This window comes from Lepidochelys kempii, chromosome 5 (genome assembly GCF_965140285.1).
Source record: "Lepidochelys kempii isolate rLepKem1 chromosome 5, rLepKem1.hap1, whole genome shotgun sequence".
Classification (NCBI taxonomy): Eukaryota; Metazoa; Chordata; order Testudines; family Cheloniidae; genus Lepidochelys; species Lepidochelys kempii.
This window is the reverse complement of record NC_136384.1, coordinates 2,568,276-2,595,181: the sequence shown is the minus strand read 5'-3', so window position 1 is coordinate 2,595,181 and position 26,906 is coordinate 2,568,276. Positions and strand designations below refer to the sequence as shown.

The 26,906-nt window shown below is 50.2% G+C and overlaps 1 protein-coding gene across 6 annotated transcripts in view; it reads left to right on the top strand.

Annotated features, from left to right (window-relative positions):
- Nucleotides 1–10,007: 10,007 nt before the first annotated feature.
- DNAJB5 (DnaJ heat shock protein family (Hsp40) member B5) overlaps nucleotides 10,008–26,906 on the top strand; it is a 29,846-nt gene continuing 12,947 nt past the window's right edge. The window contains exons 1-4 of one of the 6 annotated variants that reach the window (XM_073343329.2): nucleotides 10,058–10,114; nucleotides 12,509–12,605; nucleotides 13,675–13,999; nucleotides 19,632–19,876. In XM_073343329.2, coding sequence (XP_073199430.1) covers nucleotides 13,932–13,999; nucleotides 19,632–19,876 — 313 coding nt within the window. In that variant the 5' untranslated portion in view covers nucleotides 10,058–10,114; nucleotides 12,509–12,605; nucleotides 13,675–13,931. The other 5 variants (XM_073343330.2, XM_073343328.2, XM_073343327.2 and 2 more) reach the window with 5 other exon arrangements.

The following is a 26,906-nucleotide window of genomic DNA, read 5'->3' as shown; positions in this document are numbered from 1 at the left end:
CCCCTGCTCTGGGTGTCCCTAGCCTCTGCTTGCCAGAAGCTGGGACTGGATGACAGGGGATGGATCACTTGATAATTGCCCTGTTCTGTTCATTCCCTCTGAAGCACCTTCTTGCCCGCCCCAGTTAGAAATTACAGAAACTGGGTTTAATAATAAACAAAACAAATTTTATTAACTCTAAAAGGCAGATTTTAAGTGGTAAAAGGGGTAACAAACAAAACAAAGCACATTACAAAGCAAATGAAATCAAATACGCAAACTAAGCTAGTTTCACTATAGAAACTGGTTACAAATAGTATTTCTTCCCCTAGATATTGTTACAGGTAGTTTGCAAAGCTTCTGTGGCTCAGTGTTCCAGATATATTCCTTTTCAGACTGGACCCATCTCAGTCTGGACTCCCCCCTTGCCCTCCCTTTTGCAGTCTTTCTTCTTGGGTAGACAGGCCATGGAGAGCAGGAGTCCTGTTTGCCTTCCTCCCCACCTTCAATAGGATTCACATAAGGCAGGAATCCTTTGTTTCCCAAACTTGACACCCCGCACCCTTCCCTCACAGTGGAAAGTTTCAAAGGCGTAGCCATGTTATTCTGTATCCACAAAAACAACAAGGAGTCCGGTGGCACTTTAAAGACTAACAGATTTATTAGGGCATAAGCTTTCGTGGGTAAAAAACCCACTTCTTCAGATGCATGGGGTGAAAATTACAGATACAGGCACAGATATATTGGCACATGAAGAGAAGGGAGGGGAGTTACCTTACAAGTGGAGAACCAGTGTTGGCAAGGCCAATTCAGTCAGGGTGGATGTGGTCCACTCCCAATAAGTGATGAGGAGGTGTTAATACCAAGAGAGGGAAAATTGCTTTTGTAGTGAGCCAGCCACTCCCAGGCTCTATTCAAGCCCAAATTAATGGTGTTAAATTTGCAAATGAATTGTAGCTCTGCAGTTTCTCTTGGCAGTCCGTTTTTGAAGTTTTTTTGTTGCAGGATGGCTACTTTTAAATCCATTATTGAATGTCCAAGGAGATTGAAATGTTCTCCTACTGGCTTTTGTATGATGTCTGATTTGTGTCCATTTATTCTTTTGCGTAGAGACTGTCCGGTTTGGCCAATGTACATGGCAGAGGGGCATTGCTGGCACATGATGGCATAGATCACACCTGTAGGCAAGGACTGGCCTGTCTCCCAAGATCTGTGAGAGTGAGGGATCATCCTTCAGGACAGGTTGTAGATCCTTGATGATGCGCTGGAGAGGTTTTAGTTGGGGGCTGAAGGTGACGGCTAGTGGTGTTCTGTTACTTTCTTTGTTGGGCCTGTCTTGTAGTAGGTGACTTTTCGGTACCGTTCTGGCTCTGTCAATCTGTTTCTTCACTTCACCAGGTGGGTACTGCAGTTGTAAGAACGCTTGATAGAGATTCTGTAGGTGTTTGTCTCTGTCTGAGAGATCGGAGAAAATGCAGTTGTATCTTAGAGCTTGGCTGTAGACAATGGATTGTGTGATGTGGTCTGGAGGCATGTAGGTAAGTATAGCGGTCAGTAGGTTTCAGGTATAGGGTGGTGTTTATGTGACCATCACTTATTAGCAGTGTAGTATCTAGGAAGTGGACCTCTTGTGTGGACTGGTCCAGGCTAAGGTTGATGGTAGGGTGGAAATTGTTGAAATCTCGGTGGAATTCCTCGAGGGCCTCCTTCCCATGGGTCCAGATGATGAAGATGTCATCAATATAGCGCAAGTAGAGTAGGGGTGTAAGTGGATGAGAGCTGAGGAAGTGTTGTTCTAAGTCAGCCATAAAAATGTTGGCATACTGTGTGGCCATGCGGGTACCCATAGCAGTGCCGCTGACCTGAAGGTATACATTGTCCCCAAATGTGAAATAGTTATGCGTTAAGGACAAAGTCACAAAGTTCAGCCACCAAGTTTGCTGTGATGGTATCGGCGATGCTATTCCTGATGGCTTGTAGTCCATCCTTGTGTGGACTACAAGCCATTAGGTTTTTCATTACAAAACCTAAATTTAATTTCCCCAATACTAATTTCTTCCTACTGTTACTCACACCTTCTTGTCAACTGTCTGTAATGGGCCACTCTCTTACCACTTCAAAAGTTATTTTTCCTCCCTTGATATCCTACTGTTAATGATTTATCTCGTTAGACTGACCTCACACTTGGTAAAGCAACCCCCCATCCTTTCATGTATTTATACCTGCTCCTGTATTTTCACTCCATGCATCCGATGAAGTGGGTTCTAGCCCCGAAAGCTTATGCCCAAATAAATTTGTTAGTCTCTAAGGTGCCACAAGCACTCCTCATTGTTTTTTGCAGATACATAGTCAATATTCCTAGCTTTAGATACAGAAATGACACATGCATACAAATAGGATGATCACATTCAGTAAATCATAACCTTTCCAATGATATCTCACATGATCCATCTGGCATAAAGTACCTCTCAGTTATGTCATATTCATATCATAAGCATATTTTCACAAGGAATATGGAATGCAATGTCACACTGAGTGCATTTGACTGATCACCCCCCTGTTGCTCCCCTATTTACTCTCCCCCTGGAAATACATACAAGCCCTCAACAACACACAGACCTCTGGATTTTAATACAGTGGACTCCAAAAATATTGAACCCAATTCAATAAGGTTTAATTTAATTCAGTAAGGTCTGCCCAGGGTATTAGAGGATACGGGATGGATCACTCGATGATTTCCTGTTTTGTTCATTCCCTCTGAAACACCTGGCATTGGTCACTGTTGGAAGACAAGTTGCAGTGGGGAAGGTTTAGGTTGCATATTAGGAAAAACTTTTTCACTAGGAGGGTGGTGAAACACTGGAATGCGTTACCTAGGGAGGTGGTGGAATCTCCTTCCTTAGATATTTTTAAGGTCAGGCTTGACAAAGCCCTGGCTGGGATGATTTAGTTGGGGATTGGTCCTGCTTTGAGCAGGGGGTTGGACTAGATGACCTCCTGAGGTCCCTTCCAACCCTGATATTCTATGATTCTATGATTCTATGACAGGATACTGGGCAAGATGGGCCATTGGTCTGATCCAGTATGGCCATTCTTCTGTTCTTTTGTACTGTCATATCTGTCGCACCTGCCGCAGTCCTTCTGAAAAAGGAGCGGAAGGATGGTATTATGGCTAAAGTATGGGACTGGAAATCAGGAGATCTGGGTTTTATTCTTGACTTTGCTATCGGCTCCTTGTGTGACCTTAGGCAAATCACTTCACTGCCTTGGTTTCCCCATCTATAAATTGGAGATCATACCTACTTCACAAGACTGCTATAAGGACATTTTTAAACTCACTTTGAGATTGTCACAGGGAAAAAATAACCAGCTAGAAATTAAGAAGTGGCACCCTAAATACAACATCCAAATGTAAACCTCTTTCTTATAAGCTGATTGTCCAGGAATAAACAAACACCTGTTTAAAATCACGACACTGCAGCTATAAAATGCACTGTCTTAACTTGAATAAATGCAGTGGTGCCAACCCCAAACACCCAGAATCATGAGTCAGGGCCCCCAAAATCATGAGTTGGGCTTAAAACCCATGAAGGTTTGTTTGTTTTTTAAATAAATTCTGGCTTGTTTTTATCTTCCTGCACCCATTTTTTGAAATGCTTCTCAGCAATGATGAGGGCTAGATAGCTTTGGGTTTTAATGAAAACTGAGCTCCCCCTGTCAGCACCTGATGCTCAGGTTGAAGACAAACACCAAATATCGCAAGAGTCGCAATACAATGATGAGCGCTGGCAGCAGCCCTCCCACCAGGAGGCAGTTCTTACAGCCATACAGCGCAAGAAATAACATCAGAAATAATATGCCGTGACCCCCAGCTCCAGTTTGTTCCAGTCCCAGATCTGCTCACTAATGCATGAAATTCCTCCCAGCGCAGAGGGCTAGTGCAAGGCCTACGGGGTTAAGTGAAGTGGGGTTTACATGCTGCCTATTCATGTTAGCCCTCTGCACAGGGCTCAATTTCATCCCAAGTGATCACGACCTTCCTTGGCAGCAGCCTAGGATTTGTCCCTGGGCATTGAAAAAGGGAAGGGTTCATTCCCAGGGCTTCCTCTACCGATTGTTCCTTGTTCTCAGTTTGTGGTCCTGGTCCAACTCCTGCTGAAGCAAATGGAAAGTGTCTCATTGATCGAGCTGGATTGATTATGTTTGTACCAGGTTTTCAATGCTTTATGCTGTTGCAGAATCATCTCTTTGACCTTTCTCAGCATCTTGCCAAACCCAAGGCATGTGAGAAGCTGCCTCCTCTCCCGTTTTGACACCACCTGCCCAAGACAACACTCCTTTGTCAAGCAGTGCCAATGAAGAACAGGACCGGCAGGTTTGTCTTGTTTCTTGAGTTCATTAAGAAACATTTCCTGGCATTGTATCCATCCTTGCAACAACTAACCCTAGGCTCAATAAAAACAACGAGGAGTCCTTGTGACACCCTAGAGACTAACAAATTTATTTGGCATAAGCTTTTGTGGGCTAGAACCCACTTCATCAGGTGCATGGAGTGGAAAATACAGTAGCAGGTATATATACATAGTAAATGAAAGGGAGTTGCCTTACCAAGTGGGGGGGTCAGTCTAACGAGACAATTCAATTAACAGTAGAATACCAAGGAAGGAAAAATAACTTTTGTAGTGGTAATGAGGGTGGCCCATTTCAAACAGTTGACAAGAAGGTGTGAGTAACAGTAGGGGGAAATTAGTATGGGGAAATGATGTTGCAGTGAGAAGACCTGACTTAGATCCATTTGGGGAATGCAATGAGGTGCTACCAAGGTTTTAACAAGGGTCTTCCCCAGAAACTGTCCATCTTGGTCAGTGACATATGCTATGTTCCCTTTCCTCCAAAATATCCATCACGTCCCTCTCCCAAATCCATCGGTCCTTCCATGTCCTCTAGCCAAGTGTGACTTATAATCAGTTCACCGCAACAGGACTCCAGAAAGGATTGAATCCTGGAGCTTCAGTACCAGAACACAGATCACAACTACTTGAGCTAAGGAAGTAACTCCATCAGCTAGCTGCAGTAGTAGGCTATCATCCTCTACAGATTAGCCCCCTCATGGGAGAGATAACATACACTGTATAAGCATGTTCTACTTCCCTCCTTAGTGTATCACTGAGATTCCGCTAGGAAGCTCTGCCTGGAGCTGTTCCTCATAGAAGCAGTAGTGGTTGCAGGTAAGTCATCCCACAGTCTCTGGATAGGGGGTGGCTGGTAGGCGGGAACCAGATGCATTCTGGTCCAGGACTAGGTAGCCTTTGGTTCTTGAGATGGGCAGTTCTCCCAGGAATGCTGGTGGTCTCCTCTAATGCAGGGAAAACAGGGGTCTAGGCTGCCTGCCACTACCAGCTCTCTAGAGTCCAGGCTGGGCAGGTAGGCACCTGCAGGAAGAGACACCTGCCCTGACTAGAAGATTCCCATCTAGTGCAACAGCATCTGGGCCCGTATCCTCTCCCCTCACAATTCTGGAGAGGCTGGCAGGGAAGGTTGCAGGGACAATGTAGTGCACCCAGAAGCCTGCTGGGCAACTCAAGGAAGGAGTTTCCCTTACTGCAGTTTTACAAGAGGAGGAACAGTTTAACTCTCAGGGCAGGTCTATGCTATAAACTTACATTGGTCCTACTACATCCCACAGGGGTGTGAAAAATCCACCCCCCTGAGCGACACAGTTAGACCCACCTGTGTCGACAGCGCTATGTCGATGGAAGGGCTTCTCCCGTCGACACAGCTGCCACTCCTCCCAGGGATGGGTTAACTCTGCCGACGACGGGAGAAGCTCTCCCAGCATAGGAGATCTTCACTGACACTCTACATTACACACAAAGACCTTGAGTGGGGAGGGAGCTCATTACATCTAGGACACGGGGCCGGGAGTCAAGAGTCCTGGGTTCTATCCCCTGCCCTGATACCTACCTGCTGGGGGACCTTGGACAAGGCACTTCTCCTCCCCTGCTGCATCTTGGCTATTTAGATTTACACTTTCTGGGACAGAGACTGCCGCACACTATGCTTGCGCAGCTCTGAGGCCCCCGGGGTCCTGGTCTCAGCTGGAGCCTTTAGGCGCTGCTGGAACAGAATTAAATAATGCTAATCACAATTTTATGTAGCTCCCCCAACCCTCCCAGCCCGACTCCTGCGGCAGGGGAGCCCAATGGCTCCAATAGGTTTGCGTCGCTTTCACAGTTTTAAAGCAATTTGCAAGGCAGATGCCTAGAAACATACTATCCTTTTGTAATGGAAGCTGAGATTCAGTTTCCACAGGACCCAGGGGTGGTACCGTTCCCATGGGACTTGTACAAGTCCCCACGAGGCCCTCCCACCGCCTCGGGGAAAGAACGTAAATGTCTTGGAGGGCTGGGGTAGGGAATGAATGACCAAGCAGGGTGGCAAACAGTGATTACTGCTACTGAACTGCTTATTACACCTACGAACCTGTGCACTCAGCTAGTCCGTGAAACACACATTTGTTTGGCTGTTACCCTGTCCTGCATCCTGCTGCTCCCCGTTTGTTTGTTTCTGAAAAAACGTGGGCTCGGTAGAGCTACATTAAGTGGATGCGTAATTGGTTAAACAACTGCAAACTAAGAACATGAGAGCGGCCACGCTGGGTCAGACCAAAGGTCCATCTAGCCCAGTATCCTGTTTTCCGACAGTGGCCAATGCCAGGTGCCCCAGAGGGAATGAACAGAACAGGGAATCATCAAGTGATTCAAAGAGTAACTATTAATGGAATGATGTCGTATTGGCGGGAGATCTCAAGTCGGGTTCCACAGGGATCTGTTTTGGGTCCAGTGTTGTTTAACATCTTTATTAATGACCTGGATGTAGGTATATAGAGCATACTGATCCAATTTGCAAATGACACAAAGCTGGGGGGGTTGCCAACACTTTGGAGGACAAAGCTAAAATTCAAAGGGATCTTGATAAAATGGAGAACTGGGCTATAGATCAAATGAAATTCAACAAGGACAAATGTAAGGTGCTACACTTAGGGAAGAGAAACCAAATGCACAAACACGGGGATAACTGGCTTGGCAGCAGTACTGCTGAGAAGGATCTGGGAGTTGTGGTGAATCACAACTGCAACATTAGTCAACAATGCAATACCATTGCAAGACAAAGTAAATGTAGTTTTAAGTTGCTTTAACAAAGGCATAGCATGCAAGTCACGGGAGGTGACAGTACCACTCTACTCTGCACTGTTTAGGCCTCAGCTGGAGTACTGTGGCCAACTTTGGCCACCAATGTAGAGAAAGGATGTAGAGAAACTGGAAAGGAAACTGGAAAGGAGTGACAAGGATGATCAAAGGGATGGAGTGCAAGCCATAGGAGCAAAGACTGAAGGAACTGGGTATGTTTAGTTTGGAAAAGAGGAGATTAAGGGGAGACATGGGATCTGCCTTCAAATACTTGAAAGGCTGCCATGAGAAAGATGAAGAAACGTTGTTCTCTCTTGCCACAGAGGGCAGGACAAGAGGCAATGGGTTCAACTACAGCACAGCAGATTTAGATTAAATCTCAGGAAAAACTTCCTAACAGTAAGAACAGTAGGACAGTTAAACAAACTGCCGAGGCAGGTCATGAAAGCTCCTTCCCTGGAGGTTTTTATAAAAAGGCTGGATAGCCATCTGTCTTGGATGGTTTAGACACAAGTCCTGTACCTTGGCAGGGAATTAGACTAGATGACCCTTGTGGTCCCTTCTAACCCTATGATTCTATGATTCACCCATCTGTTATGTCTTGTCTTCCACTAAGGCCCCAATCCTGCAATGAGCTCTACATGGGCAGACTATGGACTGAAGTTAGTGGGGTACCATGAAGGCATAGGGAGTCTGCACATGTGCATGCAGTTAGAGGACTGGGGTGTCTGACTCAAGACACTCAGACTTGAAGTTCAGAGATGCTGCAGCTGAAGGCAATGGGAACTACAGAGGCTCAGAATCTCTGTCTCATGTTGGACGCCCAAATACAAATACAATGTTCCTGGCTATTTTTGAAAAGTGTGACTTAAGTGATTTACTTGCTCGCAGTCAGAGGGGGTCAGAGAGTGGATTATAACAATGGCCCAAGAGATCTGATGCTCACACATTTACTCCTAGGTTCTGTTCTTATCACACCTTCAGTACCATAGTATTTGAGTGCCTTCCCATGAGGCATTAAGCAATGTGACTAACTAACCTGGTTCACCCTCTCATCATCTCCCCAGAGGGAGATTGTGTGTGTAGTGAGTGATTTGGTTTCATAGGCCGCTGGGTTTTTAATAGGTATGTGCTGTTCTGTGATTAAGCCAGTTGAGGCAGGCTGAAGAAGTTCACCTTGCACTGGGAGTAGAAAACGGTTTGTGAGGCTCCTTAGTACCTGTGGGTGTTTGTTCCAGGCTCTGTCCAGCCCCCGAGGACGCTCTGTCTCCTGCACACACAAGTCTTATCCTTGTGGGAGAAAATTCCACTGTTCCTGAGGAGCAAAGTTGTCGACCCTGGTCCTCATCCCAGTGCTTGAGGCGATCTTCCTCAATCTCGTTTCAGCTGCAACTCTGGAATTACTTGACTTTGACTCTGATCCCACACCCCAGAATCCTTTGTGCTTCTTCGAGCAAAAAAAAAACTAAGAATTTGCTATTTTTTAAAAGCTCATCATGCCATACATGGCCACAGTCAGCCTATGCAGGTGAAATTTGCCTTGTGCAGAGGGCAGCAGTGCCAATCCCAAATGTTAGTTTGCACTTGGGTCACATTTTCAAGCTTTACCCAACAACCAGGAGAGCTAGAAACTTACTCTGGTTTTAAATATTAGCCGAGGTTCTCATGTAATCACGTCTCTGGGACCTGGAGCTTTATGTAAAATATCAAATATTGTGAGGCTCCAAATCAAACGACTCTCTGATACAAATAAAATGGTGAGAGCTGGCAATGTGGCCAGATCCAGCACAAGGTCCAGCTGTGGCGGCAGACGGAAGGGAGGTGGCCAAAGCAGCAAAGAACGAGGGTGGATTAGCAGAGAAGGGTGGAGATGTTAAAGGCCAAGCGTGGGTTTGAAGCAGCATGACTGGGACGGTAAATGATCTCAGCAACCCAGTCCCACATAGGGCCATGGCAGTGTTGCCAACGCTCATGATTTTAATGAGTCTGGCAATATCTGGTATTTTCTTTAAAGTCCCTGCTCCTGGACTCCCGTTATCACGCGACAATCACAGCTCTCATTGTTAAAAGAGTCACACGCCGGCCCTGCCGGTGGTGGAGAAAAACGAGGAAACGGCTCAGAAACCAGGCGGCCAATCAGCACCCGCAGATGCATTAGTTTTTTTAATCTGGCGACTGGGGGGCCCTGAGTGGGGCTTTCCGGGCCGCAGAGGGTGTCGGGGCCACTCCGCAGGGGGAGGCTCCTGGCACCCAGCCCTCAGCAGGTGCAGCCCCCGATGCAGCTGCCACCTCCCTCTCCCCGGCCCCCCAACCCCCACAGGGCTGCAGCTCCCCCCCCCCCCACAAGTGATAACCCCCAGGGGGCCCCCTCCCTCTCTAGTGATGTCACAGGCTCCCCCCAGTGATGTCACAGGGTCCCTCTCTAGTGATGTCACAGGCTCCCCTCAGTGATGTCACAGGGTCCCTCTCTAGTGATGTCACAGGACTTCCAGAAGATTCCCCAGGGATTCCACTTGGCTGCATGTTAGAGGAGCCAATGAGAAAGCGCAGGGCGCGTTGTGACGGAGTCAGATGGACCAATAATAAGCCGCTATGGGCGGCGCTGGGTTTCTCCGACCAATGAGAGGGGGTGGGAGGCGGGCACTAGCGTGTGATCGATAGGGAAATGAACCACTCGCACCTGGGAAGTGGCAGACACTCCGGGCCGTTTCCTACGGCAGCACGCCTGGGAGCCGCCCCCCCGGCCAGACCAATGAGAGTAGGCGGATGTCGGGATTGGCAGCCGCAGTGGCCAATGGGATTTCGAGGGCCGGCCGTGGGCTTGTGGGTGGGCCGGCGGGTTGCTATGCGGGGGCGGGCTCCCCCTCACGTCACGGCCCGGCTGGCTCGGGGGGAGGTGGCTGGCGGAGCCTCAGTGTGCGCGGCTGCCTGGGACGGCGAGAGCGGTGAGTGCGGGGGGGGCCACCGCCGAGACCGCTGGGGAGCGGGGGGTCGGGGGTCCCCCCCCGCGCGCACCCGGGAAGGGGGGGGCTGAGTGTCAGGGGGGCCCCCCCGCGTGCGCATCCGGGGGAGGGGGGGCTGAGTGTCAGGGCCCCCCCCTCCCCACGCGCACCCGGGGGAGGGGCACGGGGCTGAGTGTCAGGGGGGCCCCCTCCCCACGCGCACCCGGGGGAGGGGCACGGGGCTGAGTGTCAGGGCCCCCCCCTCCCCACGCGCACCCGGGGGAGGGGCACGGGGCTGAGTGTCAGGGCCCCCCCACACACACACACTGGGGGAGGGGCACGGGGCTGAGTGTCAGGGCCCCCCCCCGCGTGGGCACCCGGGGGAGGGGCACGGGGCTGAGTGTCAGGGCCCCCTCCCCACGCGCACCCGGGGGAGGGGCACGGGGCTGAGTGTCAGGGCCCCCCCCCCGCGTGGGCACCCGGGGGAGGGGCACGGGGCTGAGTGTCAGGGCCCCCCCCCCCGCGTGGGCACCCGGGGGAGGGGCACGGGGCTGAGTGTCAGGGCCCCCCCCCCCGCGTGGGCACCCGGGGGAGGGGCACGGGGCTGAGTGTCAGGGCCCCCCCCCCCGCGTGGGCACCCGGGGGAGGGGCACGGGGCTGAGTGTCAGGGCCCCCCCCCCGCGTGGGCACCCGGGGGAGGGGCACGGGGCTGAGTGTCAGGGCCCCCCCCCCGCGTGGGCACCCGGGGGAGGGGCACGGGGCTGAGTGTCAGGGCCCCCTCCCCACGCGCACCCGGGGGAGGGGCACGGGGCTGAGTGTCAGGGCCCCCCCCTCCCCACGCGCACCCGGGGGAGGGGCACGGGGCTGAGTGTCAGGGCCCCCCCACACACACACACTGGGGGAGGGGCACGGGGCTGAGTGTCAGGGCCCCCCCCCCGCGTGGGCACCCGGGGGAGGGGCACGGGGCTGAGTGTCAGGGCCCCCCCCCCGCGTGGGCACCCGGGGGAGGGGCACGGGGCTGAGTGTCAGGGCCCCCCCCCCGCGTGGGCACCCGGGGGAGGGGCACGGGGCTGAGTGTCAGGGCCCCCCCCCCGCGTGGGCACCCGGGGGAGGGGCACGGGGCTGAGTGTCAGGGCCCCCCCCCCGCGTGGGCACCCGGGGGAGGGGCACGGGGCTGAGTGTCAGGGCCCCCCCCCCGCGTGGGCACCCGGGGGAGGGGCACGGGGCTGAGTGTCAGGGCCCCCCCCCCGCGTGGGCACCCGGGGGAGGGGCACGGGGCTGAGTGTCAGGGCCCCCCCCCCGCGTGGGCACCCGGGAGAGGGGCACGGGGCTGAGTGTCAGGGCCCCCCCCCCCGCGTGGGCACCCGGGAGAGGGGCACGGGGCTGAGTGTCAGGGCCCCCCCCGCATGCGCACCCGGGAGAGGGGTACGGGGCTGAGTGTCAGGGCCCCCCACACACACACACACTGGGGGAGGGGCAGCACAGGTCTGAGTGTTGTAACATCCTGTTCCCTTCACATAACCATTGCGACGGTGGCAGAGTGTTGCCCCGTCTCCCCCAACCTACTCCCCCGGGCGGGTGTGGCTGCTGCTGGTGACATGCTGCCCCTGGTTGTGTGGGAGGCTCTGGCAGGGGAAGGGTTAACTCGTTACCACTCTCAGGTCCCTGGACCCTGTGTTCCAGCAGTGGTTCCATGCGGGGGGACTGACTAGCGGGGGGGGGGGGGGGCTTTGGGGGCTGCGCTGTGTGGGAACTAGTGATGATTCACTTGGTGTAGTCATGACATTTCTGGATGGTTACTCCAGGCTGGCAGCTCTCCCTGCCCTGGTAAAGTCTCACTAAGGCTGTCTTGTCAGCCTTACCAAACTTGGTCTTGGCTGGGATCGGGCGGGCTGCAGGTGACTCTGTTCGGCTGACATGCCAGCAATTCTGCTCTTCTGGAGTCGCATGGAGAGGTATCTTCTGACTTAATACTTCTCTGATTTAGAGGCTCTCATTTATGTCTGAGTTTTAAGATGAAGAAACTTTTGTTTAGTTGCAAACCCTTGTGTCAGTTCGGGTCTGCCTTTCTGTTGCCTGTCTTAGATTCCTTAGGTGCATCTAGGTCTTTCCGTATCCTGCCTCGCTGATCTGTGTGTAATCGGTGTCCTTTTTGTTTTAATGAAATAACAGTCGTTCACTGAGCAGGAAATTGTCCCGAGTTCTAAAGAGCTGGCTGGTCTGGGTTTCTCTAGAATTCAGCAGTTTATGTTAGATTGTTTGAAGGGGACAGAACATCGTACATTGTTTGGGGAATGGGGAGTTTTTGTTTGTTTGTTTGTTTGTTTTTTTGTTTTGCTAACTCGCAGATCTCTCTGGGCATTTTATATCTAAATGTACTCCGCCTGTGACCTCCAGTACTTGAGTGCATGTTACAAGCGTGGAGTTAACAATGGAAGAAAGTAAGGGACTTGCTGATGGCTGTGACTTAATTTCAGATGCAGTATTTTCTCAGGTGAGGCATGAAGCCGTGCTCTGGTAGTGCTATGTTACTGTGCAGTGAGCCCGAACTGTCTCTTTTAAATGAGTGATATACTGTGCAATCAGAACTACCTTTCTTTTTTGTTGAGAACACGGTTTGTTATCCTGCTGTTGGTCTTTTATCTGAGAGATCCTGAATGACTGTGAAGAAACTCAGTGTTACTGGTGACCTGCAGTGAGAGCAATAAACATATGCATGAAGGTGATTTCTAAGAAGTTCTGTGATATCCAGTCTGAAAGTGGCATCCATCAGATGCCGCAGGGATGGGAGCATTGGAAATGCGTCTGCATTTGGGAGAGTTCCTCTGTTTGAAAATGCAGTGTTCATAAACCCCTTTCTGCTCGGGGGGAGAAGGGGCAGAGCAGTGAATACAGCGTGCTGGCCGCTAGGGAAACAGGCATACACTGAGCCTGGGATCTTAAAGGGGAGGACAGGAAGGTCCAAAATGGTCACTGTTACTTTTTTCTGACTTAGAAAGTGTCACTGTCCTAGTTTTCTCTGTCTCTGGTTTGTCCGTGGAATAAAGTGCCACTGACACAATTGAGACGTCAAACAATTAATTTTTGGTGAAGCCAGGGGACAGTGTATTCCCCGCTCTAACTACATCCACCCTCTTACCTGCTTAACTGCAGTAGGTGGCTGTGTTAGAGAAGATAAAGGTAACTAACCAACTCTGCAGTTCCAGAGCCACCTCATCCTTTCTGACACCACGTTTATAAATGACAAGGACGTCCGAGCCGACTAATAAAAGGGTCTTACTCTGGGAATTGTGCATGATGAATTGCAGCCTGAATTATACGGACCAGTGCTCTTTCAGTCTAAGCAAGCAGCAAGAAACCAATTAGGGAGAATTACTGCTTGTCAAGTGACTTCATTGAATGGTTTCTTCCCCGTTCTGTAACGGGGAGGGGATTGCTTAAGGCTGCTAGAAAGCACACAAAGGAAAGCTTTTTCATCACGCATGGGGGCTGCTTTCTGAACCGCTCAGCTCACTTGGAAGTTCTGTTTCCAGCAGTCAACCCTTCCATCCTTCCCATTTTAGACCTGTGATGGCTGGTCTCAGAGCGAAGGTCAGCGGAGGTCCAGAGCCGTTCGGCTGAACAGGAAATGCCTCATTCTTTATTGAGGAATCTCTTCCATGCTGTCAGAATAGCAACTGCAGAACTGAGTGCCTTTGCAGTTGCTTATGCTCTGAGGAAGTAATTCTCTTCTTTCCATCCCGTACCGGCACCCATTCCAGACCAGAAGAAGTCTTGGTAACTGTTAGCACCAAGGGTTGAAGAATTTGTTGCCAGTTTGATGTTTAAAATAAAGTTAGAGCCTTTAAAAATGAGTGCTTGGACATTGAATATGTTTCTAAAGTTTCGGTAAGTCAGTTTACTTGTCTCTTGCTTGTGTATTTTCCATAAATGCTCATTAATGAAGACAAATGCGTTATAAACCAAAGAGCTCTCCATCAGCACCCATCTTTGTCTTGTGAATGGTCTTCTGACGTCAGTGTCATCATGTCATGACCACAGAATTGGACGTTAGAGATGGAAAATCTTATGACCTCCATTTATACAGGATTGCTGCTTTCCATGAACATAGCAGGATGATTATATCAAATGATTAATATTCAGCTGTCTCACTGACCCCAGAAATAGCACTATCTGATGCCATGCTAGAGGCCAGGACTAAGGTTTTCAAAAGTGGCTAGTTATATGAGGCATCTCCGTTTTTGGGTCACCAACTTGAAGCTCCTGAAAAGTCCCTGATTTTCAAGGGTTAGTGTTCAGTAATTTCTGGAATTCAGTCCACCTTACAGTGTCTCAGCTGGGACCCGAAATTTCAGGCACTGAAATCACTAGTCCATTTTGAAAATCTTGGCCCAGAGTGCCTCCCGGCTGATTCACAGTTAAATGGGAATCTAGAAAGTGTGATCCAGCAGAATCTGACAGAAGAGTTGTGGAAATAGACAGCTGATTCTGGGAGGGTGGGAGGGGAGCTAATAGAGGGTCAGCATCGTGTTTTATCAGTGCACACATGCAGTGTTGCGTCAGAAATGTGGCTAACCCACTGAATGACCTGCAAGTTTTTGTGATGCTCTCTGAGACTGGCCATATAACTGCCCCTGTTCTGGGCGCCTTTCTGGGGAAATCTCTGCATGCTGCTTTTTCTCAGATGCCCTGCTTGAAAAAGCCTCTCTGAGCTTGGGCAGTCGTCAGACAAAAGACTTTACGGCTTCAAAAGCTACTGCACGTTTTCTTCTTTTTCCTCTTCCCCCAACCTGATGAAGGGCATTTAGGAAGGCAGCCACAATGTGACTAGAACATGGCGATTACCTATCAAATGAGGTTCTTGCATAACCTACAAGTCCTTCCCCTATGCTTCCTACCCCTCCCAGGAGCTGACAGTGGCAGCGTTGTAGGAGCAGAATAGAAGCTGGCTTTAATAGGCAGCCTTTCTTAACTGTTAGATAGCCTAGGACTGTGGTGCAGTAACCGTGTGGGCAAGTACACGTTTGTGGAAACCGGAGTCTTTGAGAGAGAGAATATTGGCCAGGCCTCTAGGACTGGACACTGGAACTGTCCTTTTCTCTTGTAAAAGTGTATCTAGAATCTTTAACTTCTGCCAGAGACAGGCAGAAAGAATCAGTCTTTTTTGGCAGGGTAATTCCCTCCCCAAGGTTGGACTGTCTGCATTGGGTAGGAGCCAAAGTCCTGCACTTTTGTGTTCCACTGATCCGGAGGTGAGAGTACTAAAACAGATCAGTTAGAAACTAATAGCATCTGCAGTTACAGTAATGGGGATAACATTCAAGGCTTTCCATCTTCATGGTTCAGGGCATAGGTTCATCATGCTTCAGGGGTCAGGAAGAAATTTGCCTCTTTCTATGTTGCTTGCTCTTGCTTGGTTAGGTGCATGATGGGAGGTTTGTCTTCCTCTGAAGCATCTGACATGGCCCACTGTCAGAATATTGAGCTAGATGACCATTGGCCTGTCTGTTTTATTTATTTGTATTGCGATAGTGCCTGGAAGCCTCAGTCGCAGACCGAGACCCCATTGTACTAAGCATAGTACAGACACAATAAAAGGATGGTCCCTGGCCATCATCACAATATAAGTGTATGATGGGAGGATGGATATGAACAAGTGGATGAAGAAGCACAAGGAAGCAAGAAGACAAGGGGATGTCTGTATACACTGTGAGCTGGAGGCGTAAATTCCAGTTTGAAGAAACATGGTCACCCTAAAAATAGACATGTACCTGCTGTGGCTGGAGGGTTAGCCACCCCAAGTACAGACCTACCGTCTTGGGCGGTATGCACTCGGGGTGGCTAACCCCTCCCGGTGCTCCTGCCATCGCTGTTACACTGCTATTTTTTTAGCCTCCTAGCTCAATCACAGCGAGCACCGAAACATCTCCTTAAGCCGGAGATTAACATCTACTTAATCTTGTAATGATGCTGGTTCTGGCGGGACCCAACCGAGAGTGCCAATTCAGGACAAACTGCTTCAAGCAGGGCAGTTACAGCCCCAGGCTGGGGTTTCTATGCACACCAAGGCAAACCCAACCAGCCAGAGAGAGAGGACTTTGGTTTTCATAACCATTTGTCCCCATAACGAGTGGCACTGCTGGAGATACTGGGAAACTGGGGTGTGTAAGGGAATTGCTTGTGTGACTTGTGGTTAGCCAGTGGGATAAAACCAAATACCCCAGTAAAAGAAAAAAGGTTCTTTCGATCCCAAAGGACCAAGCCCCAGACCCAGGTCACTATACAAATCAGATCTTACCCACAAATCACACTGTTGCCAATCCTTTAGAATCTAAAATCTAAAGGTTTATTCATAAAAGGAAAAAGATACAGATGAGAGCTGAATTGCATACAGTAATGGCAAAGTTCTTGGTTCAGGCTTGCAGCAGTGATGGAATAAACGGCAGGTTCAAAGAACCTGGAGAACATCCACAGCTGGGATGGGTCATCAGTCCTTGGTTCAAAGCTTCAGGGTAGCAAAGTCCCTCCAGAGGTAAGAAGTAGGACTGAAGACCAGATGGAGGAGCTGCAGCAGCTTTTACAGTCTCTTGCCATGTGGTCTTTCTTTCTTTGTCCCAAAGACAAGCTGCCCATCCCGTGGCCTGGAAACACCTCAGGGTTGGGTCCATAGGCAGGTCCCTGCATACCTTGCTGAGTCACAAGGCGTGTCTGCCTTCTCTCAAGGGGTCAGGTGTGTAGCTGATGGTCCTTAATGGGCCATCCAGCAGGCTAGGCAGAGCTGACACCAACTTGTCTGGGGTGTCCCGCAGAAGCACAGCACAAGTTTGAAATACAGACAGTCTAGAGCCAATACTTATATCTTTAAATACAAAAATGATTCATGCAAACAGATAGCATAATCATAACCAGCAAACCATAACCTCATCTTAGACACCTCATTTGACCCCCTTTATACAAGATTTGGTGCCACTACAGGACTTTGGTTGCAACGATGATCTATACAGTCCCAGATTAGGATCAGTAACGTCACACATCTCCACCTGGAAGTGTAGCTGTACCCGGTATTGGTCAGCAGGACAGGCATGGTCTTAGCACCCCAGCTGCCTAATTGTCAGGTTTGTCACAGGTGTCACGGCAAAGGAGCGCGTGAAGGAGGACCATGAGATAGCTGTGGGGATCTGTATGGGGAGTGCCTACCGGTGTGAGGTGCAGCGTGGGAGAAAGCACGAAGGTGCTTGTTTGAAGACTGGGAAGTGAGTGATGAAGGCCGGCATCACTGGCCAATAGGAGGCAGGAGTCAACATCTCACTAGTGAATAAGAGACGATGGGTAGGCTGGGGATAGGCCATGAAGGGCCTTGAAAGCGCGGGCAAATACTTTCTGTTGGCAGGATAGAGACGGGAGCCAACAGAGGGATGCAAAGAGAGAGGTAATAAGGTCAAAGAGAGGAGCGAAGAAAATTATCATGGCGGCAGCATTTTAAATTGATGTGAGCGGGAGAAGATGGCGTTTATCAAAGCCAGCAAAGAGGATGTCATGGTAGTCTAATCGCAAGATGCAGAGAGCCCAGACAAGTGTTTGTGTGTGTACATGAAGAGGAAAGGCTGTGTGTCAGAGACATTAGCACCTGGGTACCTAGGAAAACAAGCTTTCAGCTCAATATCACTCGGTGGCATTCCAGTCCCGTCATGTTTCTCCCCTTGTATTAGGAGCCAGCAGACCAGTATTGTGGGCAAGGGAGAGAGAATCTGGTAATGTGCGTGTGGGTTTTGAAACGCAGGCTGGCACGGAAGCTGGAATGCTTTGCGGGTGTATGGGTACAGAAACGTGCTGGCATTTAGAAGCGAGGCTGGGAGAATGCTGTGGGATGCTCTTTACGCCCCCAGAGGCCTTCTTATATCTCTAACAATAGAACTCCTACGCTACTTGTGTGCAGGCCTGAGATTCTGGGTGTGCTTCCAGCAATTGCTACTGCTGCATATGGGGTAATTATTTCCAATTACCAATGAAATCAGTTCTGCACAAACATCCTTCTTGCTCACCTTCCTCACTCAGGCCCTGAATGTGCCTCTTTAGGAAGCAGGACATTGGGAAGAGACATCTGAGAAATGTAAACTTTGCTGAGCCTTTGCTATAACTCCTGCCCTAGATCTCTGAGCATGTGTACATCTCCAGCTGTTCTCCCGATCCTCCATGACTCTGACAGCTTTCAGGCTTCAGCATGGTGCCTGTGGAATGCCATTGTCTGCCCCAGTCCCTTTCCTGGGTTCCGTGCCAGCTAGGTGTCCTATGCCTTAGGGCAGGCCTGCCCATCTCCCTGCCTTTCAGGCTGTCCCATGCCATGGAGAAAGTGAATCCAGTGAGTTTATTATTTGTGGCTGACTTCATTGCACTGTGTCAGGATACGAGACTTAGCCATGCCTCAGGCTACTGATATTTCTAACTTATTGCCACATAATTCGTTAGTTTCAGACTCTTTAACATAGTCTAAGCTAGGCTAGAAAACACTTTATAAATATCTTCCCATCATCACAAGATATTTCTGTCTAACAGCTTCATCCGTTGTCTTCTTTACATACAAATTATAGCTCTTGCGTGGTGAGAAGCACTTATCCCCAGATGAACGCCAATCACTTTGCAGAACAAAATGTTTCAGGTTCCTTTAAGGTGAACTGCGCAGCACGCAAGCCCCTTTGGCTCCAACTTCTCCCTATCACTGGGGCAAAAGGGTCCCCTCAAATTGGTTTGGCTTTTTTGTTAAAGTTCTGCTTGTTTTTTGCATTAGAAATTTACGGTCCTGGTTTCTTCCTTCCCTGGAGGACCCAGGCAAGCGGGGGACCTCGCCGGTGAAGCCATGTGAGGTTGCTGCCCTTGGGAGAGGGGCTGCTGAGTTTAGACTTTCCTAGGGTGATCAGATGTCCCGATTTTTATAGGGACCATCCCAATATTTGAGGCTTTTTCTTCTGTAGGCACCTATTACCCCCCCACCTCCTGTCCCGATTTTTCACACTTGCTGTCTGGCCACCCTAGACTTTCCTCCCCCATGCACCCACGCCCATTCACAAGTGGGCAGAACTGCCGCTCAGGTTACAGCCTCATGTGACATTATTTGTCACATCAGCCATATAACAGTACTGTGCACTGGCATAGCACTTTGTATCCATAAATTTCAATGCACGTCACAGAGAGGGAGCAGCATAATTCCTATTTTACAGGTTGGGAAATTGAGGCACAGAAAGGCTAAAGGAGTGGGAAATAGTCCCCAGGGGCCTGTTTTCCAATGCCCTGCTTTGACCACTAGACATGGTGAAATGTGTTGCAGGGTCTTGAATTGGTCCCTTAACAGAAAATGTGTAAGATGTAAATTGGGCAAAGGTTATGGAGAGCTGACCGTGGCTGTGATGGGAACCTGAAGTTGGTCTGGGGTAAGTCTGTGGTGTGGGGGAGCAGGAGATTTGCCGGTTCCCCTAAAGCTGTCGTGCAATACATGCATTACAGAGCGCTGTCTATCTCCTTTCAGGAATAAAGACTCGACCGGAGGCAACGTTGCAGTCATGGGAAAAGATTATTACAAGACCTTGGGGCTCCAGTCTGGAGCAAATGAAGATGAGATCAAGAAAGCTTATCGGAAAATGGCCCTGAAGTATCACCCTGATAAAAACAAAGACCCCAGTGCAGAGGAGAAGTTCAAGGAGATTGCAGAGGCATATGATGTCCTGAGTGATCCCAAGAAAAGGGCTGTCTATGATCAATATGGGGAAGAAGGTAAGGGGCTGGGATGGCAAATGGCTTGGTGGCGTGTGGGGTTTCAGTGTGCTGCTGTAAGCAAGAAAGCGTTTATACGTTAAAAAAAGGTAGCTAACCTTCACCGGCGTGAGTGGCATGTCCGGAATTATCCCCATGACTCATTCCTGCCTCTCAAACAGGGTTACTACTACCCAAGCTGGGAAGAACAAACACCCAGACGATGCCGTCTCTCCTAAGAGCCAAAGAGAATCGCTTGACCCAGTTCTTGACTAATTATTCTGTGTCCAATCAAAGCCAGTCTTCAGCATGCAATCCCAACTCCTGGGCACCACCTGGCGCTCCCTGCCCTCATCAGACAAAGATGCCAGTTAGATAAGGAAGAAGGATGTACGGGGAGCTAAATCAAGGCAGTCATTGCCGCTCACTCTGATAGTTTCATGAACAAAATGGGCACTTATTCGCTTTTCACCCCATTATTCTGAAGGCTGAATCACGAGGATATGAAAGGTGTTCATATCCTCGATCAGATATGGGCTGCAGAATAACTCTCTACTAACTCTTTCCTTCACACAGATTCTCTAGCTACAAACACTCTCTTCCCCCTTTTTCCTTTCACTGGGGCTTAGTGTGTCTGTGCAGTAGTGTTACTTATGCACTAGTTCCACTCTTTTTTCCTCTTGTTCTTGCTGGTATGTACTGACCTACATGTTTCAAAGCCTTTCCCAATTTAAGTAATAGATTCTTGTTTTGAAATGAAGTCGCTGCTGTTGTCTCCCTGTTGGCATGGAGTAGGGAGCTGTTCCACCACGCACAGCCTTATTAGTAGAATATGAAAGCTTCTGCAGCCCTATTTGCTGAGGATGAAGAGAGCAGAGAATAGCATTTGCATTAATCAGCAAAAGAGTTTAGCACTTAAAAGAGCAGAAGGTCTGGTGTAAACAGGCTGCTCAGGTAGCAAGATGTATTCTCCCAAGAGGCTTAATGAGTAGGTGCATCAGCTTTTCTGAGGCATCACCATAAATATGCAGGGGTCAAAGATACCTTTGTGCCCTCGGGAGCAGAAAGGGATCTCTCTACAGTTAGCAACCAAAGTCTCTGTTCTTAGCGTGATGCTGTTTGAATGATTAGTGGCAAGAGTCTCAATCCTCTCCCTCTGGGTATGGGAGAACTAGGCACACCAGCAACATGTGAAGAGAACTGAAGAGCGTCTTTGGGAAATGGTGACAGGAAGGCGCTCTCACTTAGTGCCTCCGCGTGCTGCCCAGAAGGTGGGGCTGCTGTAATTCCCAGTGCGTGGCTTGGAAGCTTTATTGAGAGCTGGGGTTGCTAATTTTTCTGGTTTATCTAAGCAAGTAAGAGAGGCCCACAAAAGTTTTAGAAAATCTCCATCCTGGAAGTTCTCACTCTTAAAATCACTTGCCCGTGACTGAGCCAGTTAAGTATGTCGCTGCTGCGATGGACTGTCTGAACTGCAGCAGTCCTCTGCTGTCTAAAATCAGAATCACCTGCCTCCAGTGAAAAAACAAACCCTCTGGGAGGATTCATCAGAACAAGACTTTTATTTCTGTTGGGGTGTAACTAGGAATGGGGGGATTAAATTGAAAGGCAAACACAGCTGAATTGAGGGTGAGAGAGGCTCCCCACGGGAGAAGGGAGAGTGCCATCACGAAGCACTGTATTAAGCTCTAGAAAAAGGACACTGGAGAAGAACCTCCCAGGGCCCTGAGGGAATGACTGGCTGAGATTTAATAGTCCTGACTCTCCCTCGCTCCTGTGCTGCCCTGTTTAGATTGACAGGTAAAAGCTGCAGTAACTGTGTTGTTTATAGATGCTTTAAAGCATGTTGGATGCTAAATGTCAGCAGTTTCTCACCTCATGGCTTGGTCTGACCAGGAAGGTGGGTCACCTGTGGGCTTTGCAGTGACCTCAACTTTCATCTCCCTGCACACTGCTGCTTCCCCAGGTCTGTGGATATCCCAGTTTTCTCCCCTGCTGCCAGGAGATGGTGGAGCTTTCTTAAACATTGCTTGGTCCTTGAAGAAGCCCAGCTCCAGGCAAACCTGAGGTTGATGTAAAACTGAACAGGGGATCTAAACTGCCGCTGAAGAAATGTGTTCACTTCATGCACCCTGTCTGCATTGTCCCCATTCAGAGCCTCTCCAAGCCCATTCCTGCCAGCAGGTGCCCTTCTGTGAAGGGAATGGGGTTCAAAGACAGCCTGTCTGCATAGAGTCCAGCTTAGTGCGCCATCCCAGGGCACGTTCCTCAGGCCTAGGGCCCTACCAAATTCATGGCCATGAAAAACGTGTTACAGACGGTGAAATGTGGGCATTTACCCTATAGTATACAGATTTCACAGGGGAGACCAGTGTTTCTCGAATTGGGGGTCCTGACCCAAAAAGGAGTTGCTGGGAGGTCACCAGGTTATTTTAGGGGCGTTGGGGTATGGCCACCCTTACTTCTGTGCTGAATTCAGAGCTGGGCTGCCGGAGAGCAGCAGCTGTTAGCTGGGTGCCCAGCTTTGAAGGCAGCACCCCCCAGCAGCAGCGCAGAAATAAGGGTGGTGATACCAGACCAGGCCACCCTTACTTCTGCGCTGCAGCTGGCAGGGCTCTGCCTTCAGAGCTGGGCTCCCCGCCAGCAGCTGTCGCTCTCCAGCTGCTCAGCTCTGAAGGCAGGGGCAGCAGCGCAGAAGTAAGGGTAGCAGTCCCGCGACCCCCCCCCCACAGTAACCTTGTGGACCCCCCCGCCCCACAACTCCTTTTTGGGTCAGGACCCCTACAATCACCACACCGTGACATTTCAGATTTAAGTGGCTGAAATCATAGAATTTATTATTTTCAAAATCTTCGCACTGGGAAATTGACCAAAGTGGACTGTGAATTTGGTAGAGCCCTACTCATGCCAGACTGCTTCAGTGCTGGATTAGCAGTCAGAATAAATACACAGTGCTAGGGCCTAGGCTCTGCCCTTGGCCACGCCAGCAGATGATGGTCCCTGTGGGGTCAGGGGAGGAACAGCATGGGCAGCGTCTGATCCTTTGTCTCCCCTTTTGGGTTCCACATTCTGTATTTTGCCAATATTCAGTGGGGTTGGCAGCCGGTTTCATTTTCTCCCATTGGACGCTGATGCTGCCAGCGTATCCCATGGAATCACCCTCCAGAAATCGCTGCCCCCACAACTGTGAGGCTCAAATGCCAACTGTAACTGAGAACTTGAGTTTATTCTTGGTGTCAGTGGCTCCTTACCCTATGAACTTTCATGGTGCTGAGCTGGACAGAAGGGACTCCCCACAGCCCCGTTCAGGAGCTAAGATCTGTGCTGTAGCACTGGTCTCCCTCCCCTTTATCAGTGTTTCATCTCTTTGACTGTGGTCTGGATAGAATTCTACTAGCCGGCGCCACGTGACTCCCACACATGCACAGCTGAGTTCCGGCGGGGGGTGGTGACACAGCAGGTAGTAACTGGCCTTTGAGGGTTAGGGATAATAAGGCCTCAGCTCTTCCCCCACCTTGTCCTAAAGGCTCGGGTGCAGAAGTAGGATCAGGCTAGGCATTTTCCCATGATTTCCGTCTGCTTCCCAGTTTATACTGCTAGGGCCAATGGAAACATTCTGGGCTTCACCACTGTCACATGCCATGGGCTGTGCAAACAAGTCTCTCATTGCTCTCCTCTGTTAGGAGCCTTTAGTGGGTGCTAACACAGACTCTTCCGATCTCTTCCATTTGTGGCGGACCATGAAATCCAAACCGTGCTGCTTCTCAGTGGTTTGGGAAGGGACAACTTGCCCTGCAGGAGCAACTAAGTAATTAATGGCAATGTCAAAAATCAAATCAGCCTCAGTGACTAAGCAGCCTCTGTTCAAAAGAGCCTGTCAAGGGTTCTTCCATTGCTGGCACCTCAAACTGGCGGGTGGCATCCAGGCAAAGCATGGCTGCTCCTGGCCAGAAGGGGAGGCAAGAGGAAATTAATGGCTTTGTTTCTTTGAGTGTGGAGGGAAGAATCCAGAGGAAACTGACCAGCTGTTTCTAAACGAAATTAAACCATTCACAAAGCAACACGTGGACTGGGAACCCTCTCACAGGGGGTTTGAATCCTGGGGTGGAATTCAAACACTGAAACTCTCTTCCCTCCAAGGAAGAAGGGGCTTGTCATCTGGCCATAGTTGGTGAAATTGACCCCACGCCCAGCCATACCCCTTGCATCCTGTTTGAGGAGTTTATGTGGGATGAGAGGAAGGTTGGTTCAGTAGGAAGGATTCTAGCCTGGGACTGGGAGACATGGGTCCCTGTAACGGCACCAAACACGCTAACCCATCTCTCAAGGCTTCTGTGTGAGGCATCCTGTGTGACCTTGGGCAAGTCCTTAGTCTCTCTCTGCCTCAGCCCCTCATTTGTGCAATAGGGGAGACAGCCCTGCCCCCCTCAGTGGGTTGTGAGGTGCTCCCATACAGCAGTGACGCGGGCTAGATACATGCCTTGTATGGCCAGACAGGTCATGTGCAGAACTCACCCACACTGGTAACTGGACGCCTCCCTTTCTAGAAGCCTTGAGAGAAGGGTTAGCAGTAGTTTAGCGCCTTTGCAGTAGCGTGCCCTGGAGGGAGGCAGACCTAGAAAGAAGCCCCGAGTCGCAATGTGCCCTGCTGGTGGTTGCCAGTACCTTCTCGTGCACAGAGACAGCCTCTCTTTGCTCACGTGAGCCCAGCTCGTGCCTTCTGCTCCGTTCCACAGCAGAATCAAACTGCTGATGTCTGAGTGTTGCTGTGACACAAATGCAGCATTAGCTGTTGCCGGAGGATCACGTAGATGTTCTGATGTGGGAGGGGGGGTGTCTGTCTAACCACCTACTTGAAAGCACTGGGGGCGGACCTCCAGTTCCGTTCTTTGCCAGGTTTGGGACACTAGATCAGCCCCAACAGGCTAGCACGGGTAGAAGGAGACCTGCTGTGATGCTGGGCTTTTGCGGGACTGGGCAAGGGGGCTCAGACAGCACACCACCCCTCACCCCCACAAGGCCTTGGGCAAAAGAAAAGAATATTTGCAGACTAGATTAAATTTGATGCAGATCAGTTTCAGTATATGTACTGGTCTTACATGTGCTTCCAAGCCTAAGTCCCCTTTGCACAGTGTTGTGGAGGCTTAAGGTGTGTGGCTGGCAGACGGGGAGCCTTCGCTTATGTGTATTTTGTTCAAGCCAACAAAAGACCTCTGCATCCCAAGGCAAACTCATCCGTCAAGACCGAGAGAAAAGAACAAGAAGTTTGTCCTGCTTTTGCCTGGCTTGCATCTCCTGCTGCTCGCTCTGACTGGAGGGGTTGGCACAGGACGTCAGCTTTTCAGAAATAGCACTATTTTGTAAGTGGAGAGCTGAAAATAGACACTGAGCTGGGCTTGGTTAGACCCCTTCTTGACCCCTCCAATCAAAAGCATGTGACACAACGTCCCAAAGCATGTGGCATGTGAGGGGGACACTGGAAGAAGTCTGCCCCCAGCCCTGCGTGACCTGCTGGGCACCTTAGTGATCCTCTTTGTGTTTTTATTGTAGATACACTTTTGAGAGGGGCTGTCTGCCTCACACCCTGGCTGTGTAGGAACTTCCAGGGGTTTGCTGTGGACAGATATAAACGTACGGTGTCTGAGCAGAATCAAGTAGGAGCAGGCTTCTGGGCTGGGTGGGGCCTGAGAGAAGCCCTAGTTTAAGATCTTTTGCTAGTTACCAAAAGAAATAAATATCCAACTTATTTGCTGCTGTTCTTATCTCTGGGTTCTGCTCCTGAGCGCCACTCCACTGACTGACCTGGGCTGGTCATGGTGCAGGGGAAAGCGAGTATTTTTTAAAAACAAAAAGCCATCATCCCCCCTCAAACTTGACTCCCATCATCAACAAGACCTGATACTAATATCTCAGGTTGTTGAGCCATGACTTCGATTGCAAAGTACTTTGTGGCCCTCATGTTAGCCCCTTTCATCTGAGAGTGTAGTGTGTTTCTCACTCGCACGCTCATTTGTGGTGGAGAGGCTAGTTAGTGTATAAATGCTGACCTCCCATCAGTCTGTGTGAAAAAGCCCTGACTCCACAATTGCTCACTGAGTTCAAAGCCTTTCATAAATTGCAAAGTATGCCACTGCTGGGCCATGAGTCCATGGTGCAGTTCAGACGCCTTGGGAGATGCAATAGATCACAGCATGAACGGGGTGTTCAGGGGGTAATGTACTGCTGACATAAAGAGAGTATTCAGGCCTGCCTTTGTCGGAACTTGGACTTCTAATTTGTGTCACTAAATTAGTCTGAAAGAGCCATCAACTGCCTAGTCCATATCGTCGTTGGACTCCAGCAGTTGCCATGCTGTGAAATTTAACAGATTTACAGAGACCGAATTGCTTTCTGCAGTACAGCAGGAAGGAACACAGGAAGATTATGCTTAGGAGCCTTGCATGCAGGGGCAGCGAGTTATATGGGCCCATGGTGCCTGTGCTCCAGGAATATTCAGGGCCCGGGGGCCTAGCTCCACCAATGTTCGGGGCCAGGTCTCTTCCCTGGCCCCGCCTGCTGCCTCCGTGCACCTCCCTCATAGTGTCTCCCAGCCCTGCCTGCCACCCCCAGCTATTTAAAAGGGCCCGGGGGCCACCGCTGCCGCCAACACCAGCAGCGCAGCAGGGCTAAGGCAGCTTCCTGCCCACCCTTGCTCTGCGCCACTCCTGGAAGCAGTCGGCACGTCCCTTTGGCCCCGGGGGTGGGGGGTTGTCTCCACACGCTGCCCCTGCCCCGAGCGCCAACTCCGCGGCTCCCATTGGCCGGTAACTGGTGCCTGCGGGCAGCAGCACGCCAAGAACCCCCACCTTCTAGCTCGGGAAGATAAGTTTGCTCAGCTTTGCTCAGAAGATAACTGCTAGCTAGTTTCTCCAGTGGAAAAAGGACGCAGACTGTGGCCAGGTTGGGGGTGAAGGAGGGATGTGAGAGGCTGTGTGGGATCCTGCTGCCTAGAGAGTGGTAGAAAGGAGCTTGCAACACCAAGACTGAATTCCACCTTTGGTTCCCATGCTGC